Raw genomic sequence first — 22,802 nt, forward strand, 5'->3', positions numbered from 1 at the left:
TTTCAATGCAGACGAAGCCATTGTTGTTGTGCCTGTTTTTCATGGTAAGTGGAGAGTAAAACTGTTGATGTATGTCATCTTTAACTCCTGCCTCATCAATGACACATCTCCACATTGGTGAGCGTTTGACGTGAGCGATATCTATCAACAACAGCATGAACACACAGTGGGACTTGTGCCGCACGATAACGGCACGATTAACATCGCCGCGAAAACCAAGTTGACCAACTCTAGGCAAAACAACCTATGTCTGTTCTGTGGTTTCAGCACATCAAAGCCCAGTTCCAACTGAGAGGATTTACTCAGGATGTGACAAAGTATTTCCACGTGGTGGCCATGCTGAACACTTCGATGGACGGCCAAGACCAATGACTCTTAAAGGATCCTCCGACCAGGCAAGGGGAACACACCGAAGGCTACTATGTTGGGTAAAGTAAATGTAACGGTGACTATATGGGTGTTATTTCACATCTAGAGGGATTTATAATTGCAAAAAAAAATGTATTTAGTAGAGATGTCCGATAATATCGGACTGCCGATATTATCGGCCGATAAATGCTTTAAAATGTAACATCGGAAATGATCGGTATCGGTTTCAAAAAGTAAAATGTATGACTTTTTAAAACGCCGCTGTGTACAAGGACGTAGGGAGAAGTACAGAGCGCCGATAAACCTTAAAGGCACTGCCTTTGCGTGCCGGCCCAGTCATATAATATCTACGGCTTTTCACACACAAGTGAATGCCTTCCAAACTTGGTCAACAGCCATACAGGTCACACTGAGGGTGGCCGTATAAACAACTTTAACACTGTTACAAATATGCGCCACACTGTGAACCCACACCAAACAAGAATGACAAACACATTTCGGGAGAACATCCGCACCATAACACAACATAAACACAACAGAACAAATACCCGGAACCCCTTGCAGCACTAACTCTTCCGGGACGCTACAATATACACCCCCGCTACCCCCAACCCCGTCCACCTCAGGTCTCAAGGTTGGCAAGTATGCTCTAGTATACTCTGGACTGAAGCTGTGTGCCTTTATTGTTTTTGTAGCTGTTGTTTTGAGGCATGTTTAAAAAAATAAAAAATAATACACTTTGTGACTTCAATAATAAATATGGCAGTGCCATGTTGGCAAGTTTTTACATAACTTGAGTTGATTTATTTTGGAAAACCTTGTTACATTGTTTAATGCATCCAGCGGGGCATCACAACAAAATTAGGCATAATAATGTGTTGATTCCACGACTGTATATATCGGTATCGGTTGATATCGGAATCGGTAATTAAGAGTTGGACAATATCGGAATATCGGCAAAAAAGCCATTATCGGACATCTCTAGTATTTAGTATTTCATAAACAGGTTTTTAATGAGCTAACAATGAAAATATACAATAATCAAAAACATTTATTTACCACGGTCAAATTAAAAACCATTTAGACACCATAACCAATAAGGATGTCTGTACGGTATAAAGCGTCGTTTTTGCAAATGAAAAATGTCAAAGTGACACATGCAGCTTCTGATTTTTCAGTATGTGGCTCTCGGTGGAAAAAGTTTGAATGCCCCTTACGCTGTCTCCGAATGAAAACCAACGTATCATTACCGCCAACCATTGCAGAAGTAGAAGTAGTAGCAGTAGTCTACAACAGGACTTCAGAACCAATCTCATTCCAGAACTGTGATTTACTTAAAAATTCGACTTAATACAACCAACTTTTATTTCAATTAAGTTCTCCAAGCAAAATCATGGCTGTGCTACAGGCTCACCCATTGTGACTCACATGTACATAAAACAAATGGCCAAGCTACTGGACACACATTGTGGTGGTCCCTTACGTGGCTGGTCTTTCAAAGAAACTCAGGAGAATTTTCTGCAAACATAACATTCCAACACACTTCAAAGCCAATAACACCCTTAGACAAAAACTGGTACATCCCAGTGACCTACTTTCTTGAAACAAGCTCAGCAATGATTTTATGTAGCGCAGTCTGCAGTAACCTCTACATCGGGGCGCCCAAGCAACCGTCACACAAGCACATGACTTAACATAAGAAGGCAGCCTCTTCTGGTCTCTGTAAGGACATCAATGACAAGCTCATAGACCGAGAGAACAGATGTTTTCAAAGAATGAAGGAAGCCGTCTACATTATGAAAAACTGTAACTAGAAAGGCCCTCGTTAATGGGGAACTATGATGAATCTAATCTTTTCTGACATGTAAATATTGTTACAATGTTGGATAGTCATGTTAAACAATGCCAAAGAATCAAATCACAAGGTTCAAGTATTTGGGTGTGAGATTACACGCAGTTTTGGATGCCTTCCCAGTGTTTTGCAGTCTGGCTCGTTGTGACATCACAGTGAAGTGGATGTACTTATTAGGACATGATGTAAAGTTATCAGCCAGATGGGGAGGAGCGCTGTCTGACCGAGGCCAGTTGAGTTTGAGAAAGCACAAGAAAAGGTGGGATAAAATATAATTTTCATCTAATCTTGGCATGCGCATAATAACACCGACAGGGGACATGCAGTGACATAAAGAATGGTAAAAGCATCTTTTTTATGCAGAGTCTAAATTGATCGGAGAATGTGCAGGTGTACCTAATGTTGTGACCGGGTGAATCTCAGCTGTTTATGAGGTTTATTTTCGACCATGTCTGGTAAAAAAAAAAAAAAAGCGGTAACGTTCGTCTTCGAGGACTCATAATCCTCGCAAAGAAAAGTGGGGTCGAACCAAGTGTCGTTCTTGCCATTTCCGTGTCTAAATTGGCTGTCAAAGTGTACCAACTTGTCAGAGTACATCTTCGTCCTTCTACTATCCAGGTGAGAGGATAGTAAACGATGATCTAGCAAAAAGTTTGACGAGCAAAGAAACGAGGAAGCCGCACGCAAGCTTGCGATCACAGTGCCGATATAAATAGTTTGTCTGCTTTAGCGCTTATAATAACAATATCACTAATACTTGGTTAATATCTAAGTCACGAAATGTAAATGGAGTATTGGTGGCACTTTTTGAATGGTTATTTTTTTGAGGTTTTATGGGCGGAATAGAGGACCTCCCATATGACTTTTATGTACGTTTATTTACAAGTCAGAATGCATTAAAAAAAAACATCCGTCATCATGTCTTTCATACGGAGCCCCTAAAGGGACATGGGAATTTTTTTTAAATAGACATGTATCTCGTGCGCACGAGAAAGTATCTCGTGGCCACGAGAAACTTTCTGATAAAGTCTTAAATAATGTCAAACACGTAGCCTTACAATAACCAGGAAGATAAAGTGTTTGTCTCACACCTACTAATCAAGCATTCACATTTTGCCACAACACACATGGGGGAAAGTCCTAATTGGAAATACAGACATATTAACTCCTAAACTGCCATTTTAACACACACCAAACCATCAGCACGCATCCAATGCTTTCTCGTGGCCACGAGAAACTTTTTATTTAAAAAAAAAAAAAAAAAAAAAAAAAATGTTTTTTTTTGTTTTTTTAAATTTTTTATAAAAAGTTTCTCGTGGCCACGACAAAGTTTCTCGTGGCCACGAGGTACATGTCTAAAAAAAAATAAAAAATTCCCATGTCCCTTTAGGGGCTCCGTACTTTCATATTTATTGTTAACGATTCCAAAAAAAAAGTGCAGTTCCCCTTTAAAATTTGAGCATCAAAATACTTGCATGATCATGTTATTGTCCCATTTACATTATTTCCTGTTAAATAGATACAATTATTCTAATACAAGTGTAACGCACTGCGCATAATTTCATTTTACACTCCACTCAGAGCAAGTGAATATGTTGTACCCCACCCTGCACCTAGCTCTACCCAGCTCGTTTGCTTAATAAAACGGCGAACGATCTGCTCCGCAGCACACTACACTATTAAATGCACGTTCAGAAATTAACAGAAAAAAATTATTTCATTAGTCTCTTAGTCTGAATTGATTCTGGAATAATGTGATGCACCATATTCAGATTCATTGAAATGAATCTGCATATGCCAAGTTATGCAGTGTTGATTTATTACGTTTTACAGTAATTGTAATAACCTTAATAAATGTGGTATCATCGACAACTCCAAAGATGTGTTATCCTGTATACTTTAAATTTTAGTCGACAGAATTTAATGTAAATTTAGTTTTTTTAAATGTTGAGGAATTTATTCGACTGAAACTGAATCAATTTATATGACTAAAATGTGACAAACACTAAATACATGTTTAAAGTAAACCTATGATTTATAGGTTTTCATTTAAGCATCGGTGAATGTTTGCGCTCTGCTTCTTTCTACTCCTATTCAAACAAGTTGAATTATACCCACCAGAGAAATAAATATGGGAACTCTGCCTCAAAACATTTAGAATTTAAGTAGCTTTTTTTGGTTAAAGATATAACATCTTCAACTACCAAAAAGAATTCCAGTTGTCTCATTTCAACTTTTGTGGATTACCATGACCTGGAGGACTTAGAATCTACACAGACGTTACATTTGTGCTGCTCAAGTTAATAGGTTTATAAGAAGACCTTTTCATCAAAGTCCACATCAAATGCAATGCTGCTGCAACCAGCAAAGATGCATTACTTACATACATTTATTATATTATATTCACAGCGATTTACTTTTTCCACATTCTGTTATGTCGCAGCCTTATTCCAAAATGGAATTAATTAATTTTTGTCCTCAAAATTATAAAGCCAATACCCCATAATGACAATGTGAAAAGTTCAGAAAAAATGTTTGCAAATGTATTAAAAATACAATAACTAAGAGATCACATTCACTTATGTAATTACAACCTTTGCTTAATACTATGTAGATGCACCTTTGGCAGGAATTACAGCCTCAAGTCTTTAAATGTGATGCCACAAGCTTGGCACACCTATCTTTGGGCAGTTTCATCCATTCCTCTTTGCAGCACCTCTCAAAATCCATCAGGTTTGATGGGAACCATTGGTTTTCATCCAGGATGTGTCTGTTCATTATTGCATTCATCCTTCGACTTTATCCTGACAAGTCTCCCAGTTCCTGCCACTGAAAAACATCCTCACAGCATGATGCTGCCACCACCATGCTTCACTGTAGGAATGGTATTGACCTGGTGATGAGCAGTGCCTGGTTTCCTCCAAACATGACGCCTGGCATTCACACCAAATAATTCAATATTTTTCCCATCAGATCAGAGAATTTTGTTTCTCCTGGCCTGAGAGTATTTCAGGTGCATGTTGGCAAACTTTTTCTAAGAAATGGCTTCCGACAGGCCACTATACCATAGAGCAGTGCTCCCCAACCCATCAATCGCAAAAAATAATGTATTAATACGACATCAGTGAGACCACCACTCAGAGAGTTTGTTGGTCAACAGACCCGCCAAAAGGCATGCATTTTAACCCCTGAACAAGACTGCACGCCCCACAACATGTTCATCTTGCAAACATGCGTTCATAACCTGCACAAAAATCATCAAGCTGAAACAATGCATTAAGGCCTACTGTTGCATTGTAGTGGACATTTTCTAGCATCCAACATCAAACAACTCTTTCCTCAACCACGACCATTACGGTCGCTCGCCTGCGATGGAAAGCTAACGTACTAAAGTCTGTGAACATTGCTCCAAAGTACAGATTTTGTATTGATTTATTGGGCATACAAAACTAAACATTAACATGTGCAAAGACAGTAATATATGATAAAACAGGGCGGCAGCTAACGAAGGACTTCCCCGTTTTCCCCCTCTTTATCACAGGTAAAACTGCCGATTTTACTATTCCCGGCTGACGTAAGACAACCATGTGCCTCCCTTCCCATACGTGACCATAGGATGAACAAATATACTACAGTACTAAGACTATAGTGGCCATAAACAGTCAGCTTCGACAGCAGGGGTGCCCAAAGTGACCCGTGACTCGTTTGTCATTGGCCCAAGGCACATATATATAATATATATATATATATATATATATATATATATATATATATATATATATAAAAAAAACATAGTTGACGCAGGGGTAGATATTGCTTTGGTTATTAACTGAGACCAGATATCCTTGGCTGGAAAAGGTTCGTGACCACTGTCATATAGGCCTGATGGTTGTCTTTCTGAAATGTTCTCCTCTGACAGAATGACCTTCGGGTTGGGTGACCGAGACCGAGTCCCTGCCTAGACTAAGATGAATGCATAAATGTACAGAGACACACTGGATGAAAACCAACACTTCCCACCCAACCTGATGGAGCTTGAGAGGTGCTGTAAAGAGGAATGGGCAAAGATGCCCAAATATAGGTGTGCCAAGCTTGTGGAATCCTATTCAAAAAGACTTGAGGCCGTAATTGTTGCCAAAGGTGCATCAACAAAGTACTGCGCAAAGACTGTGAATACTTATGTACTTGTGATATTTTTTTTTCATTTTTAATACATTTGTAAAAAAAGGAAAGTAATATAAATACCGTAATTTCCGGACTATAAGCCGCTACTTTTTCCCCTCGTTCTGGTCCCTGCGGCTTATACAAGGGTGCGGCTTATTTGCGGCCTGTTCTTCTCCGACACCGACGAAGAGGATTTCGGTTGTTTTAGTACGCAGGAGGAAGACGATGACACAATGATTAAAGACTGACTTTTCAAATACCGGTAGGCTGGTTATTTTGATAACGTACAGGCGAGCACTTTGTATTACTTTGCACCGTTGTATTATTTGTACTCTGCACGAATGCTGTTCGCCATGTCAAAGATGTGAAAGTTTGATTGAATGATTGAAAGATTTATTGTTAATAAATGGGACGCTTTGCGTTCCCAAACAGTCACCTCTGTCCCGACAATCCCCTCGGTGGTAGCAGGAACCCCTATATACTACGCTAATTACACATCAAAACCCTGCGGCTTATAGTCGGATGCGGCTTATATATGGAGCAATCTGTATTTTCCCCTAAATTTAGCTGATGCGGCTTATAGTCAGGTGCGGCTTATAGTCCGGAAATTACGGTAACTAAATACCGTATTTTTCGGACTATAAGTCACAGTTTTTTTCATAGTTTGGCCGGGGGTGCGACTTATACTCAGGAGCGACTTATGTGTGAAATTATAAACACATTACCGTAAAATATCAAATAATATTATTTAGCTCATTTACGTAAGAGACTAGACGTATAAGATTCCATGGGATTTAGCGATTAGGAGTGACAGATTGTTTGGAAAACGTATAGCATGTTCTATATGTTATAGTTATTTGAATGACTCTTACCATAATATGTTACGTTAACATACCAGGCACGTTCTCAGTTGGTTATTTATGCCTCATATAACGTACACTTATTCAGCCTGTTGTTCACTATTCTTTATTTATTTTAAATTGCCTTTCAAATGTCTATTCTTGGTGTTGGCTTTTATCAAATACATTTTCCCAAAAAATGCGACTTATATATGTTTTTTTCCTTCTTTATTATGCATTTTCGGCCGGTGCGACTTATACTCCGGAGCGACTTATACTCCGAAAAATACGGTATACATATTTCCACATTGTCATTATGAGGTATTGTCTGTAGAATTTTGAGGAAACAATTAATTTATTCCATTTTGAAAAAAGGCTGTAAGATAATAAAATGTTGAAAATTGAATCGCTGTGAATACTTTCCGGAAGCACTGTAAGTCAAAGTCACTCAAAAATAGGCTTTCGGATAAGAAACGAAAGGACATACAATATTTCTGTCGGTAATATTTCTTCAGAGTAAATGACCTCGCCAACTGTTTGCATGATTTCATTAATATTCAATGGGCTCTTTCTTTGATATTTGTCAAAAACGCAAATGATAATAAATTCCAGCTTCTACAAGAGTGTTGCTATTATTAATAAATCCTTAAATCAGGGAAACGTATTTACATCAACAAACTCGTTGTGAATTTAAGTATGCAATATAGAATAATATAATATCACTGGATGCAACTGTTGGGAAAAATAAAGAAAATAATTGCGATATAGCACACTAAACCTACTTCTGAAACATGAGCAGTGCTCACACTTACGGACTGGTCTTCGTTGATTGGGTCCTGGACACTCCCGGTGTTCTGGGGAACCCATGGGGGATCAAAAATAGGGACGCAGGGCATGCCCAGAATGGGAGATGGAAGGGTAAAGTTTATGCTAGGCGGGGGAATCTAAAACAGACAAGAAAGAAACAAATCCTCTACAGCATTCTAATGCAGCCACAATTTGACAAGGGCTTTGGTAATATTTCATACTTTAAAGATCTGCTGGGCTCCCTCCTCCATGCGGGGCCACACCTGGTAGCGGAATCGCCACAGCGTGTAAAACTTGAAGATAGAATTGATGCGCTGGCAGGCCTCATGGTGCTGGAACTCTGCCATCATCATCTCGGTCACAGTGTCAGGGACCTTTACCGCACACAGGAGGAACATTGCCGCTGGCGGTGAAAGCATGGAAAAGAAAGGGTAGAAAAGAATATAAATTAATTATTCATGTGGTATGAAACACTAAGTGCATGAACTTTAAAAAGTTTGGGTGTCTTAAAACAGGTGCAAACTTGATAGCGCACGCAAAGCTGATTGACTAGGCTCATGCACATAGAATTGTGTGTTATAAATGAGCAAAATAGAGAGCGCAATCTAATTAGCGTGTCTTCATGTATATGCAAAATATATGCTGATTATTAGACAGTCCAAATGACTGTGAGAAAGAGAGGCATTTATAATAATTTAGCACACACAATGTGATTTATCAAGGCTAAAACTGTTTTGCGGCTATTGTTTTGCGTCCATATTTTGCACGTTGAAATGTGCGTTCAAACTGCACAAATGGCTGTGAGAAATTAGCCGATTGAACTGCAAAGACAAACAATGGAGAGAGAGAGATAATCATCCGTCCTATTTGTGTGTCAACATAAAAAATATACATTTGACATCACCTATTCAACAATGATATTTTATAGCTGCTGGATGACTTATTGGGCTAATCATATTTTTTTTTATATAGGAAATATTTTATTATATCTACAATAATAAAAAAAATTACTGCAATATGCATTTTTCTGCATCTAGATTATTCCAGGCAAACCATCACAACACCACACAGCGCCTCCCAGAGTGCTAAAAATAGGTTCCGTTATCTCATCAGGAGTTTAAAACCTTTTCACCTCGGGGCTCAACTTTCCCACTACATAAGGGCCATACTTGCCAACCCTCCCGATTTTCCCGGGAGACTCCCGAATTTCAGTGCCCCTCCCGAAAATCTCCCGGGGCAACCATTCTCCCGAATTTCTCCCGATTTCCACCCGGACAACAATATTGGGGGCGTGCCTTAAAGGCACTGCCTTTAGCGTCAGCTTTTCCTCCATACAAACAGCGTGCCAGCCCAGTCACATAATATATGCGGCTTTTACACACACATAAGTGAATGCAATGCATACTTGATCAATAGTCATACAGGTCACACTGAGGGTAGCTGTATAAACAACTTTAACACTGTTACAAATATGCGCCACACTGTGAACCCACACCAAACAAGAATGGCAAACACATTTCGGGAGAACATCCGCACCGTAACACAACATAAACACAACAGAACAAATACCCAGAACCCCTTGCAGCACTAACTCTTCCGGGACGCTACAATATACACCCCCGCTACCACCAAACCCCGCCACCCCCCTCCCCGCCCACCTCAACCCCGCCCCCGCCCCCCATCTCCCGAATTCGGAGGTCTCAAGGTTGGCAAGTATGATAGGGGCCCACTCAAATATTAACACTGAATTAGTCGTCGTACTCTTGATTTTAATCGTATTCAATAATTATATCTAACCCACTTACAGTTTAAGTTGGTAAACCTTATCAAATGATTAGAAACCATGTGTTACTCACAAATATTATCAAGGCTCAGGTCAGGTTGATTACAAAAATAAACACTAATCAAATATACTGCAAAAGAACGGACTCATCAAAACTGATAAAAAAATAAATGAACATACAATTAAAAAATGCTAAAAAAAAATACATTCTAACTAAATTATTAATGAATAATAATATGGTTCTTAAATAAACATCTTCACCACTTTAGTCATAATTTTTGCGCTTAAGAAACTTTAACTCCATAGTTCTCCTGTTTGTTTGAGATTGTCATTGCTGCCATAACTGGTGGGAAAGTGTATTACATCTGAGTACGGACCAAAGCTGAGAAACAGATATTTTTTGGTAGCCCTCGAAGGGGCGCTCCCAGTCCAACAGTGGGCCTATGGTTAAAAAACATTGATCTAAAACACACTTCTATATTGCCAAGTAAAGGTGGTTTATATTATACTTGTGTGCTGCATGTCAACAACATGACGAAACGCCTCAGGTTGGACAATATAATGCCATAAATGTGAAGGGAATTAAGTGTCTCCATGGTGACAGCTGGTGTAGACGCCAAATTATATTTTTGCGTTTTATCAATGTCTTCGTCGATCACCGGCAACGCGCTATTATATAGTTCGCACACGCAATTTAGCACGCATTATTTGGCTCTTAGTAGATAGTAGATAAACAAAGGTCATGCGTATCAATAACAAGAACAATACACCCATAACAATGGACCATAATCAACTAGAGGAGGTAGTCAGTTTTACATACTTAGGGAGCATAATCAGTGTAGATGGAGGGGCAGATGAAGATGTCAAATCCAAAATAGGGAAAGCAAGAACATCATTGAACATACTAAACAAAATATGGAGAGCAAAAAACATCTCTCAAAACCAAACTGAAAATATTTAACTCAAATGTCAAATCCATCCTGTTGTACGGATCAGAAACATGGAAAACCACCAATAGCATACTCACTAAACTACAGACATTCGTAAACCGTTGCCTCCGTCGGGTCCTAGGAGTCTACTGGCCAGACACCATCATCAATGCCAACCTGTGGGAACTCACCAAACAAGAACCAGTGGAACTGCAAATCAGGAGAAGGAAGTGGATCTGGATAGGCCACACACTCAGAAAAGCCAATAAATCAATCACCAAACAGGCACTAACATGGAACCCACAGGGAAAAAGAAACAGAGGGAAACCAAGAACAACCTGGAGAAGAAGCACGGCACAGTAGCTGAGGGCTGAGGGGCTGTCATGGCAACAACTCGACCTAAGGGCACAAGACCGGAATGGATGGAAGGCTTTCGTCGGCGGCCTATGTTCCTCAGGGAATACTAAGGCCTAAGTAAGTAAGTAGATAGGAGCCTAAAACACTGCTCAAAGCTTTACCAGCAGCAGCCGCCATGTGTTCATCCATGCTGAGTAGCAGCTCCCAGGCTGCAGGCTGGACGTCTCCGTACATGTCATCAGTAAGGATGGGAGCAGCTTTGATGAGCAGAGAGAGGGGAGCAGGTGACAAGCTCATCACCTGAGGGAGACACAGGTCTAAGACACCATTCAAACAATACAAAGCCAAAAGCCATGCCATCGCATCACCTGGTTTCTGATGTACTTCAACATCCCAGTGTCTTTCTTCCCTTCAATGTTGGTGTCAGTGGGCCTCCTCTTCATGGATGGAGTCCTCAGGCATGACTTGTCAGAACACTAAAGTCAAACAGACTCTCAGAGACGCAGACGAGAACAACGTTGGGTCAGGTAAGTTCTGACAGTGAAACGTACTTCTTTGTTTTTCTGTGCGCGTGCGCTTATTATGCCGGTGGTAGCGGCGCTGTCCTCTCTTAGGCTGTCGACTGTTTCTCCGTACACGAGCTTGATGGCGCGGACCAATCGGGCGCAGGAGCGGCTGTGGTGCTGGTAGCAGCGCGGGTGGCAGAAGTCAATGTGGGTGCAGATGAAGCTCTGCTGGTTGCACAGCAGGATCATGATCTGGGTCGGGATAGAAGGCACACATGAAGGGGAAGAAACATGAAGGGTAGCAAAAGAGTCCTACACATTGTGATAAACATACGTGGAGCCATGACATGTTGCGATGGTAGTTGTCTTCTGTGCCACTTCCGCTTTGGCCCTCGGGCTCAATACTGGGTTCGCTGGTACTGCCAGGGCTACCTGCATGGCGAAACACGGTAGTAGAAGACAACAATGTATCTTACTAGGCATGCTACAATTGATACGATATACGTATGCAATTGTGGGCCATTCATTTGCATCCCTAAGAAATATATAAATGCATGACAAAATGTACTTATTTTATTATGTAAAGATGTCCTGCTCCTTGATCTGATAGAATATCAAATAAATACAAATTAAAAGATCAATTTAAACTAGATACACTGGAAAAATAGCATTTGTTGCGTGTCCTCGCTTCCTAAAATTTGATTAATTAAATATGACCATTTAAATCATTCAGATATGTTATATATTTGTGTTACTTCTTATCCCAACTATACTTTCATTTAATTTTGTTGAAAAAGAAAATTGCTAAAATTCCCACTTCAGCCAGTTACCACCTATAAGAAAATTGTGGAATATTCCAAAAGTGTTTGAAGGTCATGTGCAGGCCAAGAATAATACATTTTTCGGTATATTGGATGATATTTTCAACTCTGCAGGTCGGTAGTTAAAATCTCAGCAGTGTTCTGTTAGCTTTTTGTTTATTATGTTATTTATTTTAAAAAATGTAATCCTGTAATGTGCTTACTGTCAACATGGTATTAGCATAAACGCCATGTGGCTTTTTTTCATGAAGAGATTTTGCTAATTCCATTCTAAAAACTCACTCCTGTTCATTTAAGTGCTGTTACTCAAATTAGTCATCTTCAGCTTATGGACCTTTTACAAACATTTAATTAAGTTCCCGGACGGGCCAATACACATTCTGAGTAGTTAAATATGTGTATTATGAGATTTACAATTTAAAAAATAGACAAACATTTTAACATATTCTGAGAGTTAAAAGCAATATGCTACTGATGCGGTGGAATGACCTATGTACCATAAGTGTTGTTTTAAAAGGGTTTTAGAAAGAAACAGTGAATTTCTTTTTGACTGACATTGAATTTAAGGGAAAAATCATACAATTGCATAAAAATTTAAGTGTTACCAGTGTTGGTCATCTTACTTTAAAAAAGTAATTAGTTAGTTACAAATTACTTCTCCCAAAAAGTAATTAGTAACTCAGTTACCTCATTGTAAGAGCAATTAGTTACTCAACGAAGTCACTATGACGTTTTTCATTTCGATATTTTATACGCGATTACGTTCGATAACATCTTTAATCTCAAAGATGTTTACATTAACTGTTTGAGGAATAAAAATATTGTATATAGTATTTTAGAACATTTAGCATTTATCTGAACTCAATAGATTGCAGTGTGCCGTATGAAATGCATAGAAATACAAATGTATAAAAACATACATTTGACATAAAGTAACAACATTAAATATCGAAAGTACAAAATGTAACCTTATGTGAAAAAACACAAAAGAACATTTGGGCTTTACTAAATTACTAAATACAGCCTGAAAGAACTTAAGATAAAACTGTTAGCGAGTTTTGGGCAAATAAATGACATGCAAAAAGCTGCCGTATGTAGAAATGTAATGTCAAGTCATAATTAAATGGCCAGGATATGTCAAAAGGCAGTAATAAATCATGTTCTTTTCGAATACCTCTATAACTGATAAAGGTAGTTCAGCCAGGATATGCTCATTTCAAAATTAGATTTACAGCCCCGAAATCTTGTTATTGTATTAATTTCGATGCCCCACCCTCCATCGTTTGACCAATTGGAAAGTCTGCGAGTGTGTTACATCCAGGTTGCCAGTCACACGCTACCATCTTCGTCGAGCTACTGCCACTGGTAAAGTTACTAAACATGTCAAACCTTAGTAAGTCTTAAAGACGTCGTTACGATTCTCTATTTTTTCATGAAAAAGCCAGGAACAAAACAAGGATATGTATCGAGGATGCCTTTGAAAGATGGAGACGATTGAAGGCAGAGAAGATTTTTTCATCTGACGCCAAACTTGCTAATTTCCTCTTTGATAGGTACGTAAGGCATTTACGTTTTCTTATTACTTGTAATAAATGGAAATGGACATTTCTTATGTAAACTATATTGTCCAATACAGTCTATGATCTTGTCTAACAAAGTTAGTATGTTCGTGCAACGAATGCTTAGCATGCTAGCCCGGTCAATGACACATCAACATACAGGCTAACGGGGGAAATATATGCCCGTTAGCCTGTATGTCAATGGGTCATCCAACTGACAGGGAAAAGTATATTTTCGACAAATAAAACCTATGTGGATATGGATATTTCATTCTCAATATGCTGATATGCTGAGGAAATGGGTTTCAACATTAGCACGGCTAATTGCGGTTTCTGGTACTGTATGCATCAGGCACATATGGGGTGGTATTGGCTTGGCACAATATAATGCATTACATGTAATGATTTTCTACGTTGTGTATGACATGGTAATAAGCTATATGATTTATGCGTAACGTGGGTTGGCTCATAGAATTGCACTCTTCACTGACAGATGGTGATGTGTGTAAATAAAAGAGAATGCAGTGCGTCAGATTGGATGCAACATGGAGTTATGCTGAACAAAATGTGGCGGTAATTTTACTGTGGGCCTTGGCTTGCCATCAAAGTAAGCCTATGCGATATATATTATAGTACAATATATATTTTTCGATGGTGGTCCGTGTGGTCAAACTAGACATTTTAGTAGGGTAATGCCAACAGTCTATCCCGACTACCGACTAAAATATTGCTGCGGAACTTTACGAAAACCTTTGGCTAATCGACATAAGTAAAATGTGGCATAATTACTTAGTAAACCATCTTGCAAGAAGCATAACAGCGTAGGACTCGTCGATTGCCATTTGAAGTTCCTTGGAGTAGGATTCGGATTCGTCTGCGAGTGGGGGGGTGACAGAAATTTGACCGTGATTGCAGTACCATTTCTGGCCGGATTACTCCATTTGGCTCTTTTAAGTAAAACTTAAAAAAAATGTTCCTCGATGACATTCTGACAATAAATTGCATTTGTGTACAAGTATTGGGGTTTCTTCCAAAGCTAATTTTAATTCTGCAAGCAAGTAATCACCTCTGATTAATCCAAATTCCAAAATGTGATGAGTCTGATTAAAAAAAGTGGCTGCATTTGGGCTTGGGGTTGGGTTAGGAGCAACAAGTGTCATGTTTGCATGTGTTGATGTGAGGTACGAATCGAGTTGCTTGAGGCAGACGTGGATGAACGCGTTTTTTCCTTGACATAGCGTTCATGTTACATAAACATTCTTGCCTTTAATTGCAATGAGCGGAACTCAGTGCCTGTACTTTTAGTTTGAGAACGCTACCTTTGAATTTCCCTGTCTCAGGCAATCAGAGTGGAGCGGTCTTGTTGTGTGTCAGTCAGAGCGTGCGGTGAGATAGCCAATCATCAGCGCATTCACAACGGCGTAATCATCCCTACCCTTTCTCTCTGCCTATAGCGGATGTGTGGCCAAAACCTGACACCCTGCGTTTCATTTAACCAAAATGTAGTAAGGAGCCACTTAACATTCTCAGTAACGGTGGGAACAATAATGAATTAGATTACTCGTTACTGAAAAAATAACGCCATTAGTAACAGCGTTTTACTCTAAAGCGTCATACCAACACTCAGTGTTACACACAGTGTTGGGACTAATGCGTTACAGTAACGCTGTTAGTTTCGGCGGTAACTAGTAATCTAACACGTTATTTTTTATATTCAGTAACTCAGTTACCGTTACTACATGATGCGTTACTACATAAAAAATTACGTAAAATAACGCAGTATCGGTTAGAAACAGAAAATCTGAGTGTGTTTTATTGGAGCGCTGCAGTGTCGTCCTTCTGATTCTTCTTGTGTCACAAGCCGGAGAAGAGAGACGCGCACTCTGTGTGTGTCTGGGTGTGGGGAGGGAGGGGCGTGCCTGATCATGGCGAAGCTGCAGTTGAGATTGTTAACTTGTAGATATTGTCACTACTTTTCTTTTGTCGAGCACAAAGAAAAGAAAATTTTAGTTAAATGTAAGTTGTGTCTTGGATCAAAGATCCCATCTACTGCCCAAAACAGCAATTCAAATCTGCTGAAATGCTACAAAAGCAACATGCTTTGACGAAGCTGGTAAAGAGAGACACAGACTCAAGCCACTTCCCCTCCACCACCACCACTTAAGGATTAACTCTGCCTCTGCTCATCATTCAGCACTGAAGGTACACACACTCTGTCAAGTCTCTTATATACTCTTTCATTCTAGACTTCTAGAGTGTTTGATTATCACATCACTCTAAATGTATAGACTATAAAGTTCACAAACATAAAGAGGGATCCTAGTGGGCCAGGACAATCTTTCCTTATCTCTAAACTAAAACTGGGGAAATGCGTAGTGTTCTGGGCTTCAGACATGATTTTATTTCAGAATTCCTTGAGAAAAAAACGCCTGGTTAGGCTTTGTGTATGTAGTGTGTGCCTTCCTTGCTTTACAGCTATGTTGTTATTATGCGGTTTGTTACTTATGTATGTTATGTTGCAGCTATTTAAAATAGTTTTGTCAATTTGTTCTGGCCTGAAATAAATTGGCCCTTTGAAACATATCTTTGTCTTTGTGTGTTGTATGTAGACCACATTGCTTAGCAGAGTTCAGTGATGCAAATGCATGTCAAGTTGATTAACACATTGTATTATTCTCCAGTGCAATAACAGTACTGAAATGAAGGCTAAAAGGGCATTAATGGGAGCTTTAAAAAAAAAAAGAAAAAAATAACTTAATAGTTACTTTTCACAGTAATGCATTACTTTTTGGTGTAAATAACTGAGTCAGTAACTGAGTTACTTTTGAAATAAATTAACTAGTAACTGTAACTAGTTACTGGTTTTCAGTAACTAACCCAACACTGGTTACACACACGTAATCCATGCAAAACCATATCCGATGTGGGTTTCAGGTTAATCTCAGTAAACAGAAAAACGATTTCAAAAAGTTTGGACCTTAATTTACCAATATCTGTGACAGTATCCCTGCTGTTTGTTTGTGAAAGTATCCCCTCCTCGTTTTCTGACTCTGAATCCTGTCGGGACATCTTGGTGCTCTTCAGGCTTCCCGCCCTTCGAATGGAAGACAAAGAGCCACCCTTTTTTACACGGAAGCTGCGGGCTCCTTTGATTTGCAGCAGCCGTGAGCCTCCAATACGAATCTTCCGTATGGGCACTGGAGAGAGGTCATGGGGACGTAACTGAACAAATAACAAAAAACCCGAGGGATACATCGGTTCCTATGACAGCTTACCGGCACCCTCCTGGGTCTTTTTGTCATCACATGTGGTGTCTGACTTCAGAGTGTGGCTGCTGCTGTTTAGCGAGTCATGGCCGTCCTCATCATCCAAGATACCCGCAAAGCTGATCTTCCGCTCATAGCGATGACGACCGAGCTCAGGGTCCAGACGCAGGCGGCAGCTGTCTAAATCCTACAGGATAAAAGATACACCACTAACAGGTTGCCAGGACACGCACAAAAGCTTTCTTTCCACCATGCGGCACAGCTCACTTCAGCTTGTTATCATGATTTTGAACAGTAAACAATTTACAGGTTTTTATGGGCATCATCATAGTTGCAGGAGTGACAGGACACGGTAAGCAAAGAATAATAATTTCATGCCAGATGAAGACACTTCTTTTTCCTTTCATCGGTGGGTGTGACAATTAGGAATGTCCCGATACAACATTTTTACCAATATTGGAGCCTTGAGTGTGAGTCCATACCGATATAGATCGACTTGGAACAATTTTGTAGTGTGGATTGGTTAATAGGGCTTCATCAAGTGAAATTACTCAAACAGAGAACAATGGTAGGTATGAAAACCGCTTTCTGCCCGAGTGCAACTGGGATAGGCTGCACCCCCCTATCTTTAAGTAATAATAACAATTAATTTAGTTAAGCTCATGACGCGTTTGTTACTGAATACTTTGAATACAATTCTTTGTATATCTGTATTTGATATTCAACTATAATCATTTGATACTTGTTTATATTGATAAATGTTGTTTTTCAGACTGCAATATTGCTCACTTATTGTGTATGTTTAGCTTGTGTGTTATAGCGTGCTTAGCTGTTGTGTAGCTGCTAGCTCCTAGTAGCCTACAATGTTTTACAATTTGTAAATGGCTTCACTAAAATATAACAAAAGACAGAACTTGTTTGCTTATTGGAGTACATTTGGCTATTAACTGGTTGTTTAGCTTTGTACAAATAAATATGCGGCAGGACTGCTTGTATTGGAGCTACTTTTTTTCCTGATATCACAGATATCAATATCAGGACACTCCTAGAGCCTGATATACTAAGATCTAAATACCTCATGTTAGACAGCGTGTGCAATTTATAAAAATGAGTGTGATCTACTAACACTGCATGTGCAAATGAAAATTGGCGCAGGCCGCCCTATTTAAATGAGGATTTTGCGTGTACTATACGGAGCATCACCACAGAGATACTCTCCTTTACTGCCCATTCATGTTATCATGCTCCTATCTGTGGCGTTTTGTTATGTTTTCAAACAAGCAGGAGACATGTCCTACTTTTTATGGGCATTTTAGAAGCAAGAATCTACATTGACACCTCTTTTTTTCTTTAACCGCTGGAAGTGCGCTCATTGGAGAGAGACTGCACTTACTCCGCTCAAGATGCAAAAAATGCATACTTAAATAATTTTTTTTCATCTAAAAAAAAAAAAATGTTAATAGTATATATTTTATGTGGAAAAAACGAACGTCATAAAAAAAGACTAAAGAACACCAAAAAAGCATCAATTGAATTAGTTTTAATCATCTTTGTAGGTCTTCTGGCAGCTATAAAATGATAAAATGATTTTGCTGAATAGACGATATGTCTAATATTTTTTATTTCTGACCGTTTTAAATGTTGACACACACACGTAGGATTTTTGTCCGTCCATCGCGAGCACCAATCCTGTGTGTCATTTTGCACGTCCCTCTGACACATTCTAAATACAACGCAGAATAGTGCATGCAAAACAGCGATGAGTGTTGATAAATCACATCGCGCGTGCTAAATAATTATATATGCATTTTCTTTAACGGGCTTTTGATAATTAGCATATATTTTGCATATTAATGAAGACAGAGATGCTAAATGGATTGCATGCCTTATTCTGCTCACTTAACAGATGCAATACATTTTGCACACGTTTAACAGATCAGCATTGCGTGTGCTATCTGGTTAGCAACTGTTTTAGTACAAGCAAAAAAATCAGGCCCCTCGTGTCAATTATCTTAAGACCCATTAAATGGACTATGATGTGTCGAGCTCGTACCTCTGACAATGGTAATCTCACAAACGATTCTTAAAAGGTTGTAAGTAGGGATGATGTTCGTTAAGAAATGATCGAGTTCGAGCCCATTATCGAATCCTCTTATCGACCCGATTCCTTATCGAATCTCTTATCGAATCCAGATAGGATGTTGTGTGTGCACTGAGTTCCAAAAGCCATAGATGTTATGTGACTGGGCCGGCACGCTGTTTATATGGAGGAAAAGCAGAATTGACTGAGGACAACATGCGGCCGTTATAGGGTGAAGGTTTCAGGTGAGAGAGGACGCTAAAGGCACGCCCCCAGTAAGCATATAGTGCTGCTATGTGCGTTGTAAATAAAAAACACTTTCGACATACAGAAGGGGACCAGCACGGTAGCGAATCGATACGCACAACGGGGCAAGAGAAGATTAAGATTAAAGATTAAAGTACCAATGATTGTCACACACACACTAGATGTGGTGAAATTTGTCCTCTGCATTTGACCCATCCCCTTGGGGAGCAGTGGGCAGCAGCGGCGCCGCGCCCGGGAATCATTTTGGTGATTTAACCCCCAACTCCAACCCTTGATGCTGAGTGCCGCCGGCTTTTACTGTTGTGCTAGCTTGCTATGCTAATGGACAACGAGACTGACTTCGAAAATGAGGAGAGGGAATCTGGCATGTTTGGTGGAGAACTTGCCCAGCTGTTCATTTCGGACACAGAAGATGAGGACTTTGATGGATTTGTGGATGAGGATTGATCAAAAAATAATGTGAGTACATGGATAAATACTTCAATAAAGTACAACCGAACTCAGCTTTGCTCCTGCTGCCTTTTTAAAACAGCGTCCATGCATGCTAGTTTATGTTTTAAGATAGCGTATGTTTTAAGTTAGCGTATGTTTAACCATGCCTGCGCCCAAAAATGCCCTGCGCCTTATTTATGCATTAAATACAGAAATAGCACCCGTAACTGACACGGCGCATTTTAATACGGTGCACCCTATGGTCGCGAAAATACGGTATAGTGGCTTCGATAACGGGAACCGGTTCTCAAAAAGGGATTCGAATCCATGGAATCGGTTCTCTTCTTATCGAACAATCGGGAGAACCGGTTTCGAACATCATCCCTAGTTGTAAGGAATGTAAGCAAAAACCTTCACAACTTTTCAATGTAAATGATTGCAAACTGAACCGAATGAAACTGCTTGGTGAAAATAGAGCTAAACATCAGATCAGTAAAAGTACCACAAGTGGTTCCGTGCGTGGCCGAGGCAAGCAAGGAAAGGTTTCTCTCAGAAAAGTAGTTATTTCCAACAGCAGCTGGCAAGCGGCCATCTTCAGAGCAAATGGGCAGCCGCATTTTGTCGGGTTGACTGTGTCTTGGGGAGGAGAAAGAAATAATGTAACAAAATCAATGAAATCTTAATGAAGTACCGTATTTTTCGGAGTATAAGTCGCACCGGCTGAAAATGCATAATAAAGAAGGAAAAAAACATATAAGTCGCACTGGGGTATAAGTCGCATTTTTTTGGGAAATTTATTTGATAAAAGCCAACACCAAGAATAGACATTTGAAAGGCAATTTAAAATAAATAAAGAATAGTGAACAACAGGCTGAATAAGTGTACGTTATATGAGGCATAAATAACCAACTGAGAATGTGCCTGGTATGTTAACGTAACATATTATGGTAAGAGTCATTCAAATAACTATAACATTTACTGACATATATTGAATCATAATAGACATTTAAGAAAAAAACAAACAAAAAAACTGCCTTCTTTTTTGTAGCTGTATTCCTTTTTTATTATCTTTATTATTTTCTGTATTGATCCTACACTATTATTGTTTTTTTTTGTTACTTCTGATATGGCCTTCCCACGGTTTACTTGCTTATTTATTTATTTATTTTTTGTGACTTTTTATTTTGTATTGTTTTACATCTGATCAACTTCTGTGACTTTCCTTTTCTTTTTTAAGTGTGAATGGTGGAGAGGTCCTCGAGAGGTGATCTTGGGATCACTTCCTGAGGATCCTTGATGCCGAGGAATGTTCATCCATCTTGCTATGGTCTGGATAGCCTGCTGATCCTGAGCCAGAGCGGGATGGATGGATAAATATATACAATATCTGGGCTTCTTTTCTAATAATGTTTATACTGTAAACCTTGAATTGTTAAAGTTTAAGTGCACCTCTCTCCTCAAGTGTGCATGTGAGTGGGTATGAGTGGATGTGTGATTGTATGAAGGTATTGACTGTTAAATGTGATTTTAACTGTAAAATTCAATAAAATTTTTGCAAAAAAAAAAAAAACTATAACATATAGAACATGCTATACGTTTACCAAACAATCTGTCACTCCTAATCGCTAAATCCCATGAAATCTTATACGTCTAGTCTCTTACGCGAATGAGCTAAATAATATTATTTGATCTTTTACGGTAATGTGTTAATAATTTCACACATAAGTCGCTCCTGAGTATAAGTCGCACCCCTGGCCAAACTACGAAAAAAACTGCGACTTATAGTCCGAAAAATACGGTATATTACATATTACATACTGTCATCTAAGTAGTCCTCTTCTTCATCCTCCTTTCTCATTCTTCGTTTAGTCTCCTCATCGTAGATGTACCCAAGAATGTTGGCTGGACTCTCGCTGTCGTAGTGGCACAGTTCACTTAGCCGTGTACCGATCGCCTATGCCAACAAAGACATGAAGACGTGCACACTTGTCCATCTCGAACAACGAAACAAAATCAGACTCACATCTCCCCACTGGCAAAAATGTTTTGCTGCATTCCACTGGAGCTTCTGATTCCTTTTATTGCCTACTATAGGGGACCGGCCCCTGGACAGCCCTCTTTTGGTGATGTTGACATGGTGGCCCTTCATCCACTCCGGCCAGTTGCCACGGTTACAGCGGTGGACAAATCGGGCGCATTCAAGAAACAGGGAGGCTCGAGCAACAATGGGTGCTTCCTAGGAGAGGCGGAAGATGAAGTGAAGCAGGGTAGATGGACAAAGAGTACGTATTTTCCAGAGTATAAGTCGCACCGGCCGAAAATGCATAATAAAGAAGGAAAAAAATATATACACTACCGTTCAAAAGTTTGGGGTCACATTGAAATGTCCTTATTTTTGAAGGAAAAGCACTGTACTTTTCAATGAAGATAACTTTAAACTAGTCTTAACTTTAAAGAAATACACTCTATACATTGCTAATGTGGTAAATGACTATTCTAGCTGCAAATGTCTGGTTTTTGGTGCAATATCTACATAGGTGTATAGAGGCCCATTTCCAGCAACTATCACTCCAGTGTTCTAATGGTACAATGTGTTTGCTCATTGGCTCAGAAGGCTAATTGATGATTAGAAAACCCTTGTGCAATCATGTTCACACATCTGAAAACAGTTGAGCTCGTTACAGAAGCTACAAAACTGACCTTCCTTTGAGCAGATTGAGTTTCTGGAGCATCACATTTGTGGGGTCAATTAAACGCTCAAAATGGCCAGA

At 39.4% G+C, this 22,802-nt stretch overlaps 1 protein-coding gene across 3 annotated transcripts in view; it reads right to left on the reverse strand.

Annotated features, from left to right (window-relative positions):
- The window catches only part of LOC133659689 (protein unc-80 homolog), a 117,859-nt gene that overhangs the window by 44,354 nt on the left and 50,703 nt on the right, over positions 1–22,802 (reverse strand). For all 3 annotated transcript variants that reach the window (XM_062062284.1, XM_062062293.1, XM_062062301.1), the window contains 11 exons: positions 22,055–22,267; positions 21,850–21,985; positions 20,534–20,667; positions 17,262–17,439; positions 16,974–17,183; positions 11,941–12,038; positions 11,652–11,858; positions 11,469–11,576; positions 11,262–11,400; positions 8,253–8,434; positions 8,037–8,168 (listed from right to left, as the gene is read on the reverse strand). In XM_062062284.1, the coding sequence (XP_061918268.1) occupies positions 8,037–8,168; positions 8,253–8,434; positions 11,262–11,400; positions 11,469–11,576; positions 11,652–11,858; positions 11,941–12,038; positions 16,974–17,183; positions 17,262–17,439; positions 20,534–20,667; positions 21,850–21,985; positions 22,055–22,267 (1,737 nt within the window). The remainder of the gene's footprint in view (positions 1–8,036; positions 8,169–8,252; positions 8,435–11,261; positions 11,401–11,468; positions 11,577–11,651; positions 11,859–11,940; positions 12,039–16,973; positions 17,184–17,261; positions 17,440–20,533; positions 20,668–21,849; positions 21,986–22,054; positions 22,268–22,802) is intronic.

Source organism: Entelurus aequoreus, linkage group LG01 (assembly GCF_033978785.1).
Source record: "Entelurus aequoreus isolate RoL-2023_Sb linkage group LG01, RoL_Eaeq_v1.1, whole genome shotgun sequence".
Classification (NCBI taxonomy): Eukaryota; Metazoa; Chordata; class Actinopteri; order Syngnathiformes; family Syngnathidae; genus Entelurus; species Entelurus aequoreus.